The sequence below is a fragment of the Sinocyclocheilus anshuiensis genome, unplaced genomic scaffold, assembly GCF_001515605.1.
Source record: "Sinocyclocheilus anshuiensis isolate Anshui unplaced genomic scaffold, SAMN03320099.WGS_v1.1 scaffold206, whole genome shotgun sequence".
NCBI lineage: Eukaryota > Metazoa > Chordata > Actinopteri > Cypriniformes > Cyprinidae > Sinocyclocheilus > Sinocyclocheilus anshuiensis.
In genome coordinates, this window is record NW_015542358.1 from 1,993,161 (window position 1) to 2,005,805 (window position 12,645).

At 34.8% G+C, this 12,645-nt stretch overlaps 2 protein-coding genes across 4 annotated transcripts in view; both read left to right on the forward strand.

Moving 5' to 3' along the window:
• The first annotated feature begins 225 nt into the window (after positions 1 to 225).
• Positions 226 to 5,642, forward strand: LOC107691871 (growth/differentiation factor 6-B-like). Of its 2 annotated transcripts, XM_016490697.1 has the most exons (4): positions 226 to 589; positions 1,713 to 2,343; positions 5,312 to 5,395; positions 5,513 to 5,642. In XM_016490697.1, exons 1-4 carry the CDS (start codon positions 313 to 315, stop codon positions 5,640 to 5,642), a joined length of 1,122 nt encoding a protein of 373 aa, XP_016346183.1. In that variant the 5' UTR covers positions 226 to 312. The 2 variants fall into 2 exon arrangements, with proteins under 2 accessions (XP_016346183.1, XP_016346182.1); XM_016490696.1 differs by lacking the exon at positions 5,513 to 5,642 and having other exon boundaries at positions 1,713 to 2,339; positions 5,312 to 5,350.
• A 1,875-nt stretch (positions 5,643 to 7,517) lies between these two features.
• Positions 7,518 to 12,645, forward strand: part of tspan5a (tetraspanin 5a) — a 26,807-nt gene continuing 21,679 nt past the window's right edge. Inside the window, exon 1 of one of the 2 annotated variants that reach the window (XM_016490673.1) lies at positions 7,518 to 8,009. In XM_016490673.1, coding sequence (XP_016346159.1) covers positions 7,926 to 8,009 — 84 coding nt within the window. In that variant the 5' untranslated portion in view covers positions 7,518 to 7,925. The remainder of the gene's footprint in view (positions 8,010 to 12,645) is intronic. The other variant, XM_016490674.1, reaches the window with a different exon arrangement.

Consider the following 12,645-nt stretch of genomic DNA (forward strand, 5'->3'; position numbering starts at 1 on the left):
AAAAGAGCCCTTGATTCAAGTAAGAGAAAGGTACTCGAGCCTCAAACCAAAACAAGCCTGTTCACTTTGCGGCTTGAAAACTGAGAGCACAATGCCTGTCAAATGGAGTGTGACATTCCAGCGTTTTCTGTGGGAAAGCGGTAATTGCTTTTTTCAGTGTTTGGCCGTTGGTTGCACAGGCTGTGAATCCTGCCCACCCACTAATGAGTGAACGAGGTTCTGCTGTGCTCACTGTTTCCTGACCGAGCTGTGCGGGAGAATCAGGGCTCGGCTTTCTTCACCGAATCTGTCCGTTCTTTCATTTTTTGCAGAATGAGGTTTTCAGCATCATTTTTATGCTTCCTACTTGGTCTTCTAGGACTAGGAGGGACTCACGGTTTGCTGTTAATGGAAGATCAGGGGGAGGAACTGGAAGATAGAGACCTGAGCAAAGCTATTTTGGAGATGTTGCATATAAACAAACTGTCAGCGCCTCAGCAGGCAAAGCCACACCCCTACATGAAGCACGTTTACCAGTCCCTGGACGCACAGGCAAGAGACCTGAGTGGTGCTGATGGGACTCTTGTGCAGAGCTTCCGGAGCATTGAAGGTAAAGACATTTTTTTATTTTGAATAAACTAATTTAAATCTTGAAATAAAATTAAAAATACAATTTTTCATTGCCAATCAATGTTTTCCTTCATTTGAGGTTTACTTTTATATGAATAATGTAGCTATACATTGGAGTCAAAAAGTCTCACCATTAAAAATGTGTTTGCGTTACTGTTAATTTAATATCAACTTTCCTTACAAATTATATTATTGTCATAATTTGAGCAAAAAGTTTCTCCCAGTCTTTTTTTTTTGTATTATTGAGATACTTTTATAGTATAGTTTTTTTTATATATTTTGAATTTAAAAAGTTGAATTTTAAAATATCTTACTATTTAGTTTGTCCAGTGTTATTTTAGTATTATTGAGATACTTTTCATAATTTTTATTAATATTTTTAATTAGTTTTAGTTTTTGTTTTCTACCATTTTTTATTTCTTTTTTATTTTAGTTAGTTTTAGTAATTTTGTTGTGCGCTCTTGTCATTATTTATTAACTTAGTTTTTTTTTTAAATATGTCTAATTTATTATATAGACATAAATAAAAATAAAAAATGTATATTTCAAGCATTTTATTTAATTATTTGGTTAATAATTGAATTACTTTTGTCATTTTTTATTATTATTTTTAATGTCTATATAATTTATCATATAGACAAATAAAAAATACAATAAGAAATGTATATAAAAAGTGTGCATTTTATTTAAATAAAAAGTGCAAGCATTTTATTTATTTATTTAGTTTATTTTGCTTCAATGGATGCATTATTTAGTTAGTTAAATATTTCTTAATTATATGCTGTGAAGTAAATATTTTTTAAATCAATTACTTTTTTAAATAAATGATTTTTATTATCTGTATTCTATTTATCTGATATATTGTGTATCCAGGTTTAAATAAAATTTTTAAAATCCCAGATTTTCAATTTGGCCTTGGGTCATGGGTATTGTATATACACAGGAATGAGTTTTAATACTACACTTCTCTGAATAGATGTTGATGCATAAAACATTTTGACAGCCTACGAAGTAATATATAAATATAATCTATAAAAAGGTTATAAAAGCTGCTTAATATTTTCAACTGAAAGACTCTTAAAATATGTTATTTTCTAAATAAGACTCAAAGTATGGCACTCCGGGATGGATCTGGTTCAACATGTCCCAGCTGAGTCCTTTCATGAGGGTTGCAGAGCTGGTCCTGCTGAGGAAGACTCTTCATCACAAGCCGCTTAGTGTGACGGTCACAGTACACAGTCTTTCACCGGGACCAGATAACCTGAGCATTAGCTGCCCTCTTGCAGAGCACTTATTGAGTCTGGACCGGCTGCCTCCATCAGGATATGATGTCTTCGATGTGACAGCTGCAATAACCCAGCCACCGCGCCACTCAGACATCTTGGGCTTCCAGCTGCGCTTCGGGGATGAGAGCGGCAGCTTGGTTCTCCATGAAGCCCTGACGCAGAGCCTCTACTGCTTGAACAGCAGCTCTCTCAGCCAGCCGCTCTTAGTGGTCTACAGGAGCGCATCGATGGAGCACCAGCAGAGGGCGTCAGGAGCGGGTTCAGACTCAGAGCACAGGCTCAGACCGAGCTGCATGGCCAGCTCTGAATATGACCGACAGAGAATACAGCTGAGGCACGGGAGACACTTAGCTGCATGCAAGCTGTACGTACATCATGTCAACCTTCATACCAGCAAGCTGAGTCAATGGATACTACAGCCGTCCAATTTCAACATAAGTATTTGTAGGCATGACCTGTCTGTGTGTAATATACCAAAAAGATGAGTCAGGGGTCTTGACAATATGTATAAGTTTAACCTCTTAACTGTCACCTGTCCTCTCAGAGAGACGTCTAAGTTTACTTCACTATATTACAAACTAGTGCTGTCAAACGATTAATCGCGATTAATCGCATCCAAAATAAAAGTTTTTGTCTGTATGCTGTATGTGTGTGTATTTATATATACATGATTAATATACACAGTATACACACATATGTTATGTAAACAAAAACTTTTATTTTGGATGCGATTAATCGCGATTAATCGTTTGACAGCACTAGTTTGTAATATAGTGAAGTAAACTTAGACGTCTCTCTGAGAGGACAGATCGTTTGACAGCACTATTACAAATAAATCTAATCATGATCGTTAAATAAATCTAGGTATGATCCTATCTGTGCACTGTAAAAAAAAAATACAGTAAAAAAACGGCAGCTGTGGTTGCAAGAATTTTACCGTAAAAAAATACGGTAGCAACTTTTTAGGTTTTACGGATTTAACTTAAATTTACATTTAAATACCGTAATTATATAACTGATATAAATCATATTAATTAATATTAATACACCAATCTATTGAAGAACTGAAATCTGTTTTGTACCTTTGTAATACACTGATAACCACCAAAAGCAGGTGGTGATGAGAAAGTCACGTGATGAACCAAAGCCCATCACAATCAGCTTTTAAATAATAACATATATAGAAGGTGCACAGTGTCATTCACACAAACACTAAACACCCTCATGGTAACACACATGAAATGGAAATAATGCAATAAACATTCATTTAACAACATTAGATGTAACATAAACCCTAATGCACACAACTGATAAGAAAAAACTAAGAAGAAACATAGTTATTGCAACAACAACAAAAAAACATCAAATTTGAAATTTAACTCAGGGAATTCTGAGAATGTTAATTCACTGTAAATTATACAATATATCTTTTTCACTTCCAAAAACAGTATATTACTGTAAAATGACATGTAATGCCCAATACAGTTTTTCACCGTATATAGTAAGGGAACTTACCGTTAACCATTTAACAGGTTTTTACTGCATCAGCATTTTTACAGTCTTTTACCGTTAAATTCACGGTCATTTTTTACAGTGTGTGTAATATACCAAAAGGATGAGTCAGAGGACTTGACAATATGTATAAGTCTAAGAATGTGCCAAGGAAAACTGTACAAATTGCGGTACTAATTTTTATAATGATAGTGTGTGATTTCCTTTGTGAAAAACGAGTGCACTTAATTTTATTGAACGTGCACTTGTAGTGTACTTCAAATCCTTCAAGCATATTTTTAAAACACTTTACTTGCAGATAATGTAATATTAATTAAATAAATGGCCACTTAGCCTAAGTATACTTCAAGAGAGAAAGTTTTATGACTTTTTCTTAACACACTTAAGTACACTTTTAAAAAGTGCACTTTGTAACAATGTCAAATTAAAAGTTTGACTTTACAGTACATTTTAAATCATTATGTTATAATAATATTTTATCGGGCTTTATTAAAGGAGTAAGCTTATTTTGATGTGTTGACTAACACACTAAATCACAGGAGAAGTACTTGATTCTAATTTTAGCAGTGTTTTAGTCAATATTGCATTAAGTTAATACGTATTAAATTGCATCTTCATCGTTACAAATGTGTAATTAGAAATATATTTAAATACATGACATACAAGTTTCAATGGAAATGACTTACATTTTAATTATTTAATGGCTTATATTTTTAATTTAAGTATATTTTAATTTACTTAATGCTTGTCAGCACATTCACCACTTTAAGCATATTTCAAAATACAACAGAAGTAGCCTAATAAATAGCTAAAGATGGACTGGTTAGTTGGTTAAAAAAGCTTTGAGTTCAACTAATTGCGTTTAATATAAATGTAAACTATAATACAGTTTAATTTTGTTTTAAATAGCATAATGCAATTAAGTGATTAAGTGCAATTAAATGTCTATGGCAGTGATTAACGAAAACTAGCGACACTATAACGCTATATTCAGCAGCTTGATAGAATTTAAAGCGAGCTACTTTTTACAACGAGTAGCAGTTTGGTCAAACGCAACATGTTTTAATGTGATAGTAGTAGGTGAGGGAATAGCCTACACCAGGGATGCCCAAACTCGGTCCTGGAGGGCCGGTGTCCTGCAGAGTTTAGCTCCAACTTGCCTCAACACACCTGCCTTTAAGTTTCTAGCATGCCTAGTAAGAGCTTGATTAGCTGGTTCAGGTGTGTTTAATTGGGGTTGGAGCTAAACTCTTCAGGACACCGGCCCTCCAGGACCGAGTTTGGACACCCCTGGCCTACACTCACCTAAATAATCCGTGGGAAAGTCCGATTCTTTCTGGTGAATCATATAATAGTCTTCATAGACTGGACTAGAAAGTCCAATTATTTCTGGTGAATCATATAACAGTCTTCATAGACTGGACTAGAAAGTCCAATTATTTCTGGTGAATCATATAACAGTCTTCATAGACTGGACTAGAAAGTCCAATTATTTCTGGTGAATCACATGATTCATATGTAGACTGGAAAGTCCGAATCTTTCCAGTGAGTCGGTTCGTCACAAACGGGGCTTTCCTTGGAACGTCTGACTCGTTCTAATGAATCATGCTGTCGGTTCATTTAAAAATGATTCACCAAATCTAGAAGTCCCTTTAGGCCTATTATTGTGTGCTGTAAGTGCGTCTTTGTTGTTTTTAATATAAATTTACCTGTTAACGTTTAAAAACATTGGTTTGACAATAGTTTAATTACTTCAGATCGCTTTTGGCCAACACTTTCAAAGTAGGCCTAGCTTCACTTCCTCAACACTCCTCTATGGTTAACATATAACATAATATTGCATTATGTATTCATTGTATGTAATAGAACAAAATAATGATGTCCTTCCATTTTTGCCTTTTTAGAGGTATCTGTTTGAAAGAAATATCTGCGTCATCCATGTCTGTTCAGAGACATCGAAAACACCATGGAGAAAACTATTTACAAAGGTGCGTTAAGTCTTCTCTGCAGCTTTTTATACTTATGAATGACAATTGTGAGTCTTAGTTTTGAATACGCAGTTGTGACAGATGTTGACCTTGAAACTGTTTTCATATATTTTCTAGATCAAACTGCTCTCCACAAGGCCTTTCATCTCTCATCGTGATGTACAGCAGCGACACAGCGGACATTATTATAAAAGAGCTAAAGGATATCAGAGCAGAGAGATGTGTGTGCCAGCCTACTGCTCGATGAAAAGGCTGTGTGTTTGTACTGTAATAAACAAATACATCATTAAGACGTTTTCAATTTCAAAATTGCTTCTGGCTAAAGTACAAGTCCTATATCCATAATATTGCTTTCTACAGTGAAAAGTCATCTTGACTGGATTGTCTTGGTGGATTTTGATGTGAGGACAACAGAGATTGACTTGTTACTTATGGATTATTGTGATGTTTTTATCAGCTGCTTGGACTCTCATTCTGACGGCACCCATTCACTGCAGAGGATCCATTGGTGAGCAAGTGATGCTAAATTTCTCCAAATCTATTCTGATGATGAAACAAACTCAGCAAATTTTCATTTTTGTGTAAACTATTTCTTTAAACAAATAGCACACAAACTATTCATACACTAAAAAATGATGGGTTAAATATAACCCAGCGCTGGGTTAAAAAGGGACAAACCCAGCTATTGAGTTGTTTTGACCCAGCGGTTGGGTTCAAAACAACCCAACCGCTGGGTCAAAACAACCCAATAGCTGTATAGCTAATAGAGTATAGCTTTCATTTTCATAGCTTTATTTTAATTATTTTTATTTTAATGCTAAAAACCTTTATAATGCGACTGCAGCTGTTATCTGCAGTCAGGAGGTAAATGCACAACAATCAGAAGGTATTCTGCAACATTTCTCTTCACAAAATCTTTAATTCAGCAATATTCTTAGGATGCCTGTGTGAATAATGCTGAAACGGCCGGGTTCACATACTTTGTACTGGAATTTTTTGTTTTGGACAACTACTTGGGAGACCATTGCAGATGTATACTTTTGGCCACAGGATGTCATAATAGAGCAAGAAAAAGTAGGCGACGGTACTATCAATGTATCTATACAATGTTCACCTATGTTGAAGTACATATGTTTAGTACTGACAAGAAATAAAAAGTGTATATATGGATGTGACATGATGAGGAATATAAATGTGACCTGAATTTTGAATTTGAGACCATGGTGCTCATTTTACCATTTGGACAAACAATTTAGGGAAGTTTTCAATAGTTCTTGGAAGCCTCTGATAATGCCTTGGGGATATGAAACCGAAACAACCTGTTCTGAAATTTCCTTCCACATTTTTCTGTCAGCAATTGTAGTGATTCCAGATTTAGATACAACGTTCCAGTTTAATTGTTATAGGCTACTTTACAATGTATGTAAAGTGTGAGTAGAAGCCCAGTCTTCTATATTCTATTCTATATTCCATAGGATTTTTATGGTTATATAGGCCCACATATTAGGCTATATAATTCAATATGATTTATGTTTACAATATTATGAAAAACATAAGCATTTGTGACCCTGGACAACAAAAGCAGTCATAAGGTTCATTGTTTGCTGAATAAATACGCTTTCCATTGCTGTATGGCTTGTTAGGATAGGACAATATTTGTTCGAGATACAACTATTTGAAAATCTGGAATCTGAGGGTGCAAAAAAAATCGAAATATTGAGAAAATTGCTTTTAAAGTTGTCCAAATTAAGTTTTTAGCCATGCATATTACCGTACTAATCAGAAATTACGTTTTGATATATTTACGGTAGGAAGTTTGCAAAATATCTCCATGGAACATGATCCTAATATCCTAGTGATTTTTGGCATAAAAGAAAAATCGATAATTTTGACCCATACAGTGTATTGTTGGCTCTTGCTACAAATATACCCCAGCGACTTAAGACTGGTTTTGTGTTCCAGGGTCACATTTTAGGTTATAAAATAGTAAAATATTCATAGTACAATATATAATTGTTGCCCTATGTGAGAAAACGGCACTGATCATGGTCTCTCCCGCATTCAGACAGCAATTATTTCACTTTTTAGAATGCAGTTTACAAAAAGCGATCGTTCTAACCATTCACTTTGTTACAGAATAAACTGTGCATCAAATAACAGCCTAAAAATTGAGCAATGGGGAGGCGTGTCCTAGTGGGGGAGGGTTGAGGCGCGGCAGCTGATTGGTTACTAGCGCTGTCAATCAAAAGCAGCCATGTCAAGTCAAAAAAAAAGCGTTGTCAACTAATTGCGGAGAAGAAGGGGCTGTTATTTCGAGGCGCACTGTGTTAAAGTCAGCGGATGCGTTTATAAATGACAGTTAGCCTTGTACCAAATTTAGGCGCTGTTGAAGTTGCTCAGCATTATGTTTCTTTTATGCGGATAATAGCATTACTGGGACAGTTTGACATCGATGTCCTAAGAACGGAATAATAAACTGAACCTGCTTCGAAATTCGCGTTTTAAGTTTGTTCTGGAGAAAACCAGCCAAATGATGTCAGGAAAGCATTACAAGGGTCAAGAAGTCAGCTGCTGCATCAAATATTTCATATTTGGATTTAACATAATATTTTGGGTAAGCGCTTGTGTTTGTAGCACCATGGCTTTGTTTGTAATGCATCAGTGATTCTTTCTGTCAGTGCATGTGAATGTGAGTGTGATATATGGCTATTATATGCATATATATATATATATATATATATATGTGTGTGTGTGTGTGTGTGTGGCTATTTCGTTCAGCCAATTCAGTTCCTTTGTTCCGTTTGTTTGAAACGCGAGAAGCCGGTATATACTGTACAAGACAGGCATAATTCGTCGATTAAATCGAGACCTATCGATTATTCTACGTTGAGCGTGGAGCAGACGCCTGCGGTCCTGTATTTGTGTTAATAGAGACTCTTTTCATTGCGATCTTCTAAGCGTTTATCTCAGATGTATATGACAGCAGCAGAGTCAAGTGCGTACTACAGATAATCGGCTTTCTCTCTGAAGCGATGCATCGAGTTTACTGTACACTAACACGTGCATCCTGTGTGTGTCCTGGATTGAATGCAATAACTGGAGTGACTAGAGATTACATCGTGACTGTGAAAATGCAGTAAATTCTACTGAAAGACCCGTGTTGGTGTCTAACACTTTGATATAATATGCTTCAAAATATAGTTTTGAAATAAACCATTTATCGCAAAAATTGTGAAAATAATGTCAAGTAGCCTACAAAGAGTTATTTACAGGTCTAACATTAATAGATTAGCACTTACCAATTTTAATGTTGTGCATTAGTATAACTAAAATCAGATTCAGTTTCAAGTTCAGGTTCAGTTTTTTTTTCTAAAATCAGATGCAAAATGTTTTATTATGCCATCCCCAATATACCCCATCCCAACTTGCCACCTTTAGCCTAATTTTAAACATTTGAAATAGTAAACATATTAAACAAATTTTACATTTTTAAAACATTTTTAGGGTTGCAGTCTTTTTTGAGGTTCATCTCAAGCCTCCAGAATTCATATTTGGCTTTTTAGACAAAATGCATACGTTCGGCATACCTGTGAATGATATCTATAATCAAGTGGTTAATAATGCCAGTCCAATAATTAAGCGTCGTTGCTGTGGTGCATTCTTGATTTGTTTAGTTCACGTTTATAGCCAAGTAAACGTAAGCACCAGCATTTGTGTAATCTAACTTTTGTGGCCAATAAAATGCCACGTTGAAAACCAGTTGTGGCAAATATTATGACATTTTTGTGGATCCCTTACAAATTATGAGCCAAAGATGAAAGTATTCATACGCTTCATCAGAAAATCCCGTTCTATAAAGAATCATACGCCTCCTGTCACCTCAAGAGGCTGGTGGTCTTGTACAATAGTGATTTCACCCCTCTAACTCGTTTATAATTGCATGAATTGATGATGTTACAACTCTGCCCATGTTGCAGCGCTCCTATACTCTTAAAAATAAAGGTTCTGTATTGGCATCTATAGTTCCGTGAAGAACCTTTTAACATCCACGGAAACTTTCCATTGCACAAAAGGTTCTTTATAGTGGAAAAAGGTTCTTTAGATGCTTAAATGTTCTTGGCACTAAGACATTTTTTTTCTTTTTAAGAACTGTTCTCTGAACGCTTCTTTAGGGAACCAAAAATAACCCCCCCCACTATATTTTTAAGAGTGTAAAGCCTGATTTATTTGTATAAGTTAGATCAGTACCCCTTTTTCCCATCACCTAGTTTGAGTGTTCACTGATTATTTGGGACGCTCATCCTTTCTTATGGAATCCCTGTGAGGTTCAATAATGAGGGCGCTATTATTGAGCCTTCGCTGTGCTACTGTACAGAACTCAATGAACTTCATACACTTGCGTCATTAGCTACTGTACACGTTTACTGCTGTCTCATATTTTCAATCACTTCAAATGGCATTACTGACGAAGACATTTGTTTATATTTAATTTAAATGTGATGTTTCACAACAGAAAAATCTTAGTTACAAAGACAAATATCTTTTAAATAATAAAAAAAGTGATTGTTAAACCGATTTTTAATAGATAATAGAATGTGATATATGTCACCTACTGCCATATATAGGCTAATATGTCCCATAATACACTATTCATTGTTACTGGTTTGGTTGAACTCATTGATTCCTTAAAAAAATAACACTGACAGCTTCTTAAAGGATGAATTCGTTGTTTCTTCTATTCACTGGACTAGACTAGATGGTAACAAAAGTTAGAATGTGTTTGTATGTTTTACTTGCCATGACATGTTACACTATAACTGGACGCTGAAGTCATAATTTCTTGTTATGATCTCACCCGAGTAATGCTTTTTGTCTTTTTTCACGTTCTTTATTTGGGTCAACATTGGGGGTTTTGTGACACAGCTTACACGCAAAGTATTTTACTGAAAGGTGACTCATAATGAAAAGTGACATTTCTCTTACTGTACATATCAGAAATCAGCTGCACTAATTAAAGTCAGAGTACAGTGCACAATAGTCTTGTATGGCTGACATTAATGACACCCCTTTAAGGTGCTCAGTTAAAGCAGTAAACAAACCTCCCAAATAGATGTATTCATGGATCTATAAATTAAAATGTCTCTTTTAATTGCATGGTGAGAGCAGGTGTACGAGAAGTGTTTTGGATTTTGTATAAACATGTTTGCAAATAGCATATATAAGAATAACATTGTTATTAATAAAATCAACTAAAGCAATAGATTTATTTTGGCAGGGTAGCATATAACACACCTCAGAAATATTGCTCTCGTCTCGGTACACTGTCTGAATGCATTTCCAAATTGAAAGTGAGTCAGGCTCCACTAGCTTGTTCCTTAAGTCAAAGCACTCCTTTGTTTCTGCGTGACATTTTTCTGGCTTGCATACAGAATGTTTTCACTGAGGAGTATGTCATTTCCTTTAAGAGTATGCTGGTCATGATGCCAGATGGTGAACAAGAATATAATATATCTAACTAAAAAAAGGTTGTGTATTTACATTATGGACTGGCCAAATGTGTGTGTATTAAATGTTTTTTAAGGCTCTTATGTTCATCAAGGCTGCATTTATTTGATAAAAAATACAGTAATACTGTGAAACGTTATTATAATTTAAAATAACTGTTCTCTATTTGAATATATTTTCAAATGTAATTTATTCCTGTGATGCAAAGCTGAATTTTCAGCATCATTACTCCAGTCTTCAGTGTCACATGATCCTTCAGAAATCGTTCTGATATGCTGATTTGCTAGCCGTATTATCAATTATTATTGGTGCTCAATTATTAATGATGTTCGTATTATGTCAGTGTTGAAAAAAAGTTTTTTTCAGGAATCCTTGATGAAAATGAAAACAAGAAATTTCATTTATTTGAATTAGAAATCTTTGGTAACATTATAAATTTTTACTTTCACTTTTGGTCAATTCGATGCATCCTTGCTAAATAAAAGTATCAATTTCTTTTCTTTTCTTTTCTTTCTTTCTTTCTTTTTTTTTTTTTATTAAATCTTACTTACTTGATGAATGGTAGTGTATCACGGCTTCCACTGTTTCAACATTGATAATAATAATAATAAGAAATGTTTCTTGAGCAGCAAATGAGCATATTAGAATGATTTCTGAAGAATGCTGTGACACTAAAGACTGGATTACTTAAACCCAGCTTCATTTCAGTAATAAATTCCATTAAAATTATTTTATATAAATAATATAATATTATTATATAAAATGCATGCATACATTATGGTCTACATGTGACCATTGGCCATTCATTGCATACAGTAATCTTATAGTATATAATTCTCTGTCTACTATAATATGGAGTGCAGGGTAGCCATTATGCTTAAGCTTTAATGGAGCAGCTGGTTGTTATGAAAACGATCATAATAATGCATGTTTGCACTGGGAATATTTGTGAATCCATTTAATTCTCTTTAGTGTCTTTCCATGTCCTGACTGAATCTGATGCTGATGCCATACAGTTTCTTTCAGACTACTTGAGTTTAGAAAGCTTAATAAACCCATGCAAGAAGGAATATGCATTTCTCCATGTATATTAGTCCACAGAGACATGTGAACCGGGTGTGTGTGCAGCTTTAATATCACAAACAACACCCTGTGATGCTGAAAAAAAGCTGCTGTTTTGTTTTCTGGTTCGCTCCATTGTGTGCAAAGTTGGATGGGAATGAATGGAGCCTTTGTGCTCCACAAAACTTCTGTTTTTGAAATCAAGTCCAAGAAACTAAATCGTCCTTCATTCCTCACTCTCAAGGTCTCCCTCTATTAGCAACCACTTTACAAATTAATTTAAAAAAAACTTTTATATTTTAAAATTCCTCAAATTTACAAAAAAAAACTAGTTGTGGTGAAACAGAAGTAGCGAGAGATCTTTTCTTCCGACATGCATCCAAGTGGATTCGAACAAGAAGTAGTTCTGATTTGGCCACCTTTAACATTTAATGATTATATCCTTTGATGTTTGCTTCCTGTGAACCACTGATTGTGGTGATATGAGGCTTTACACAGTAACCAGCCAGTTTTGATGCACACCTTTAACATATATCCTTTGATGTTTGCTTCCTGTGAACCACTGATTGTGGTGATATGAGGCTTTACACGCTTTACACACAGTTTTGATGCAGAGAGAGAGAGAGAGAGAGAGGGAGAGGAGACAGAAACAAAGGCAAATGGAAACACAGTCACATCAGAGA

Bases quoted from the DNA above. Each gene is read 5' to 3' on its own strand.
- LOC107691871 (XM_016490697.1), top strand. From the start codon at position 313: ATGAGGTTTTCAGCATCATTTTTATGCTTCCTACTTGGTCTTCTAGGA. The intron at 2,344-5,311 runs GCATGACCTGTC...TTGCCTTTTTAG, and splicing joins TTCAACATAAGTATTTGTAG to AGGTATCTGTTTGAAAGAAA. The intron at 5,396-5,512 runs GTGCGTTAAGTC...TATATTTTCTAG, and splicing joins GGAGAAAACTATTTACAAAG to ATCAAACTGCTCTCCACAAG.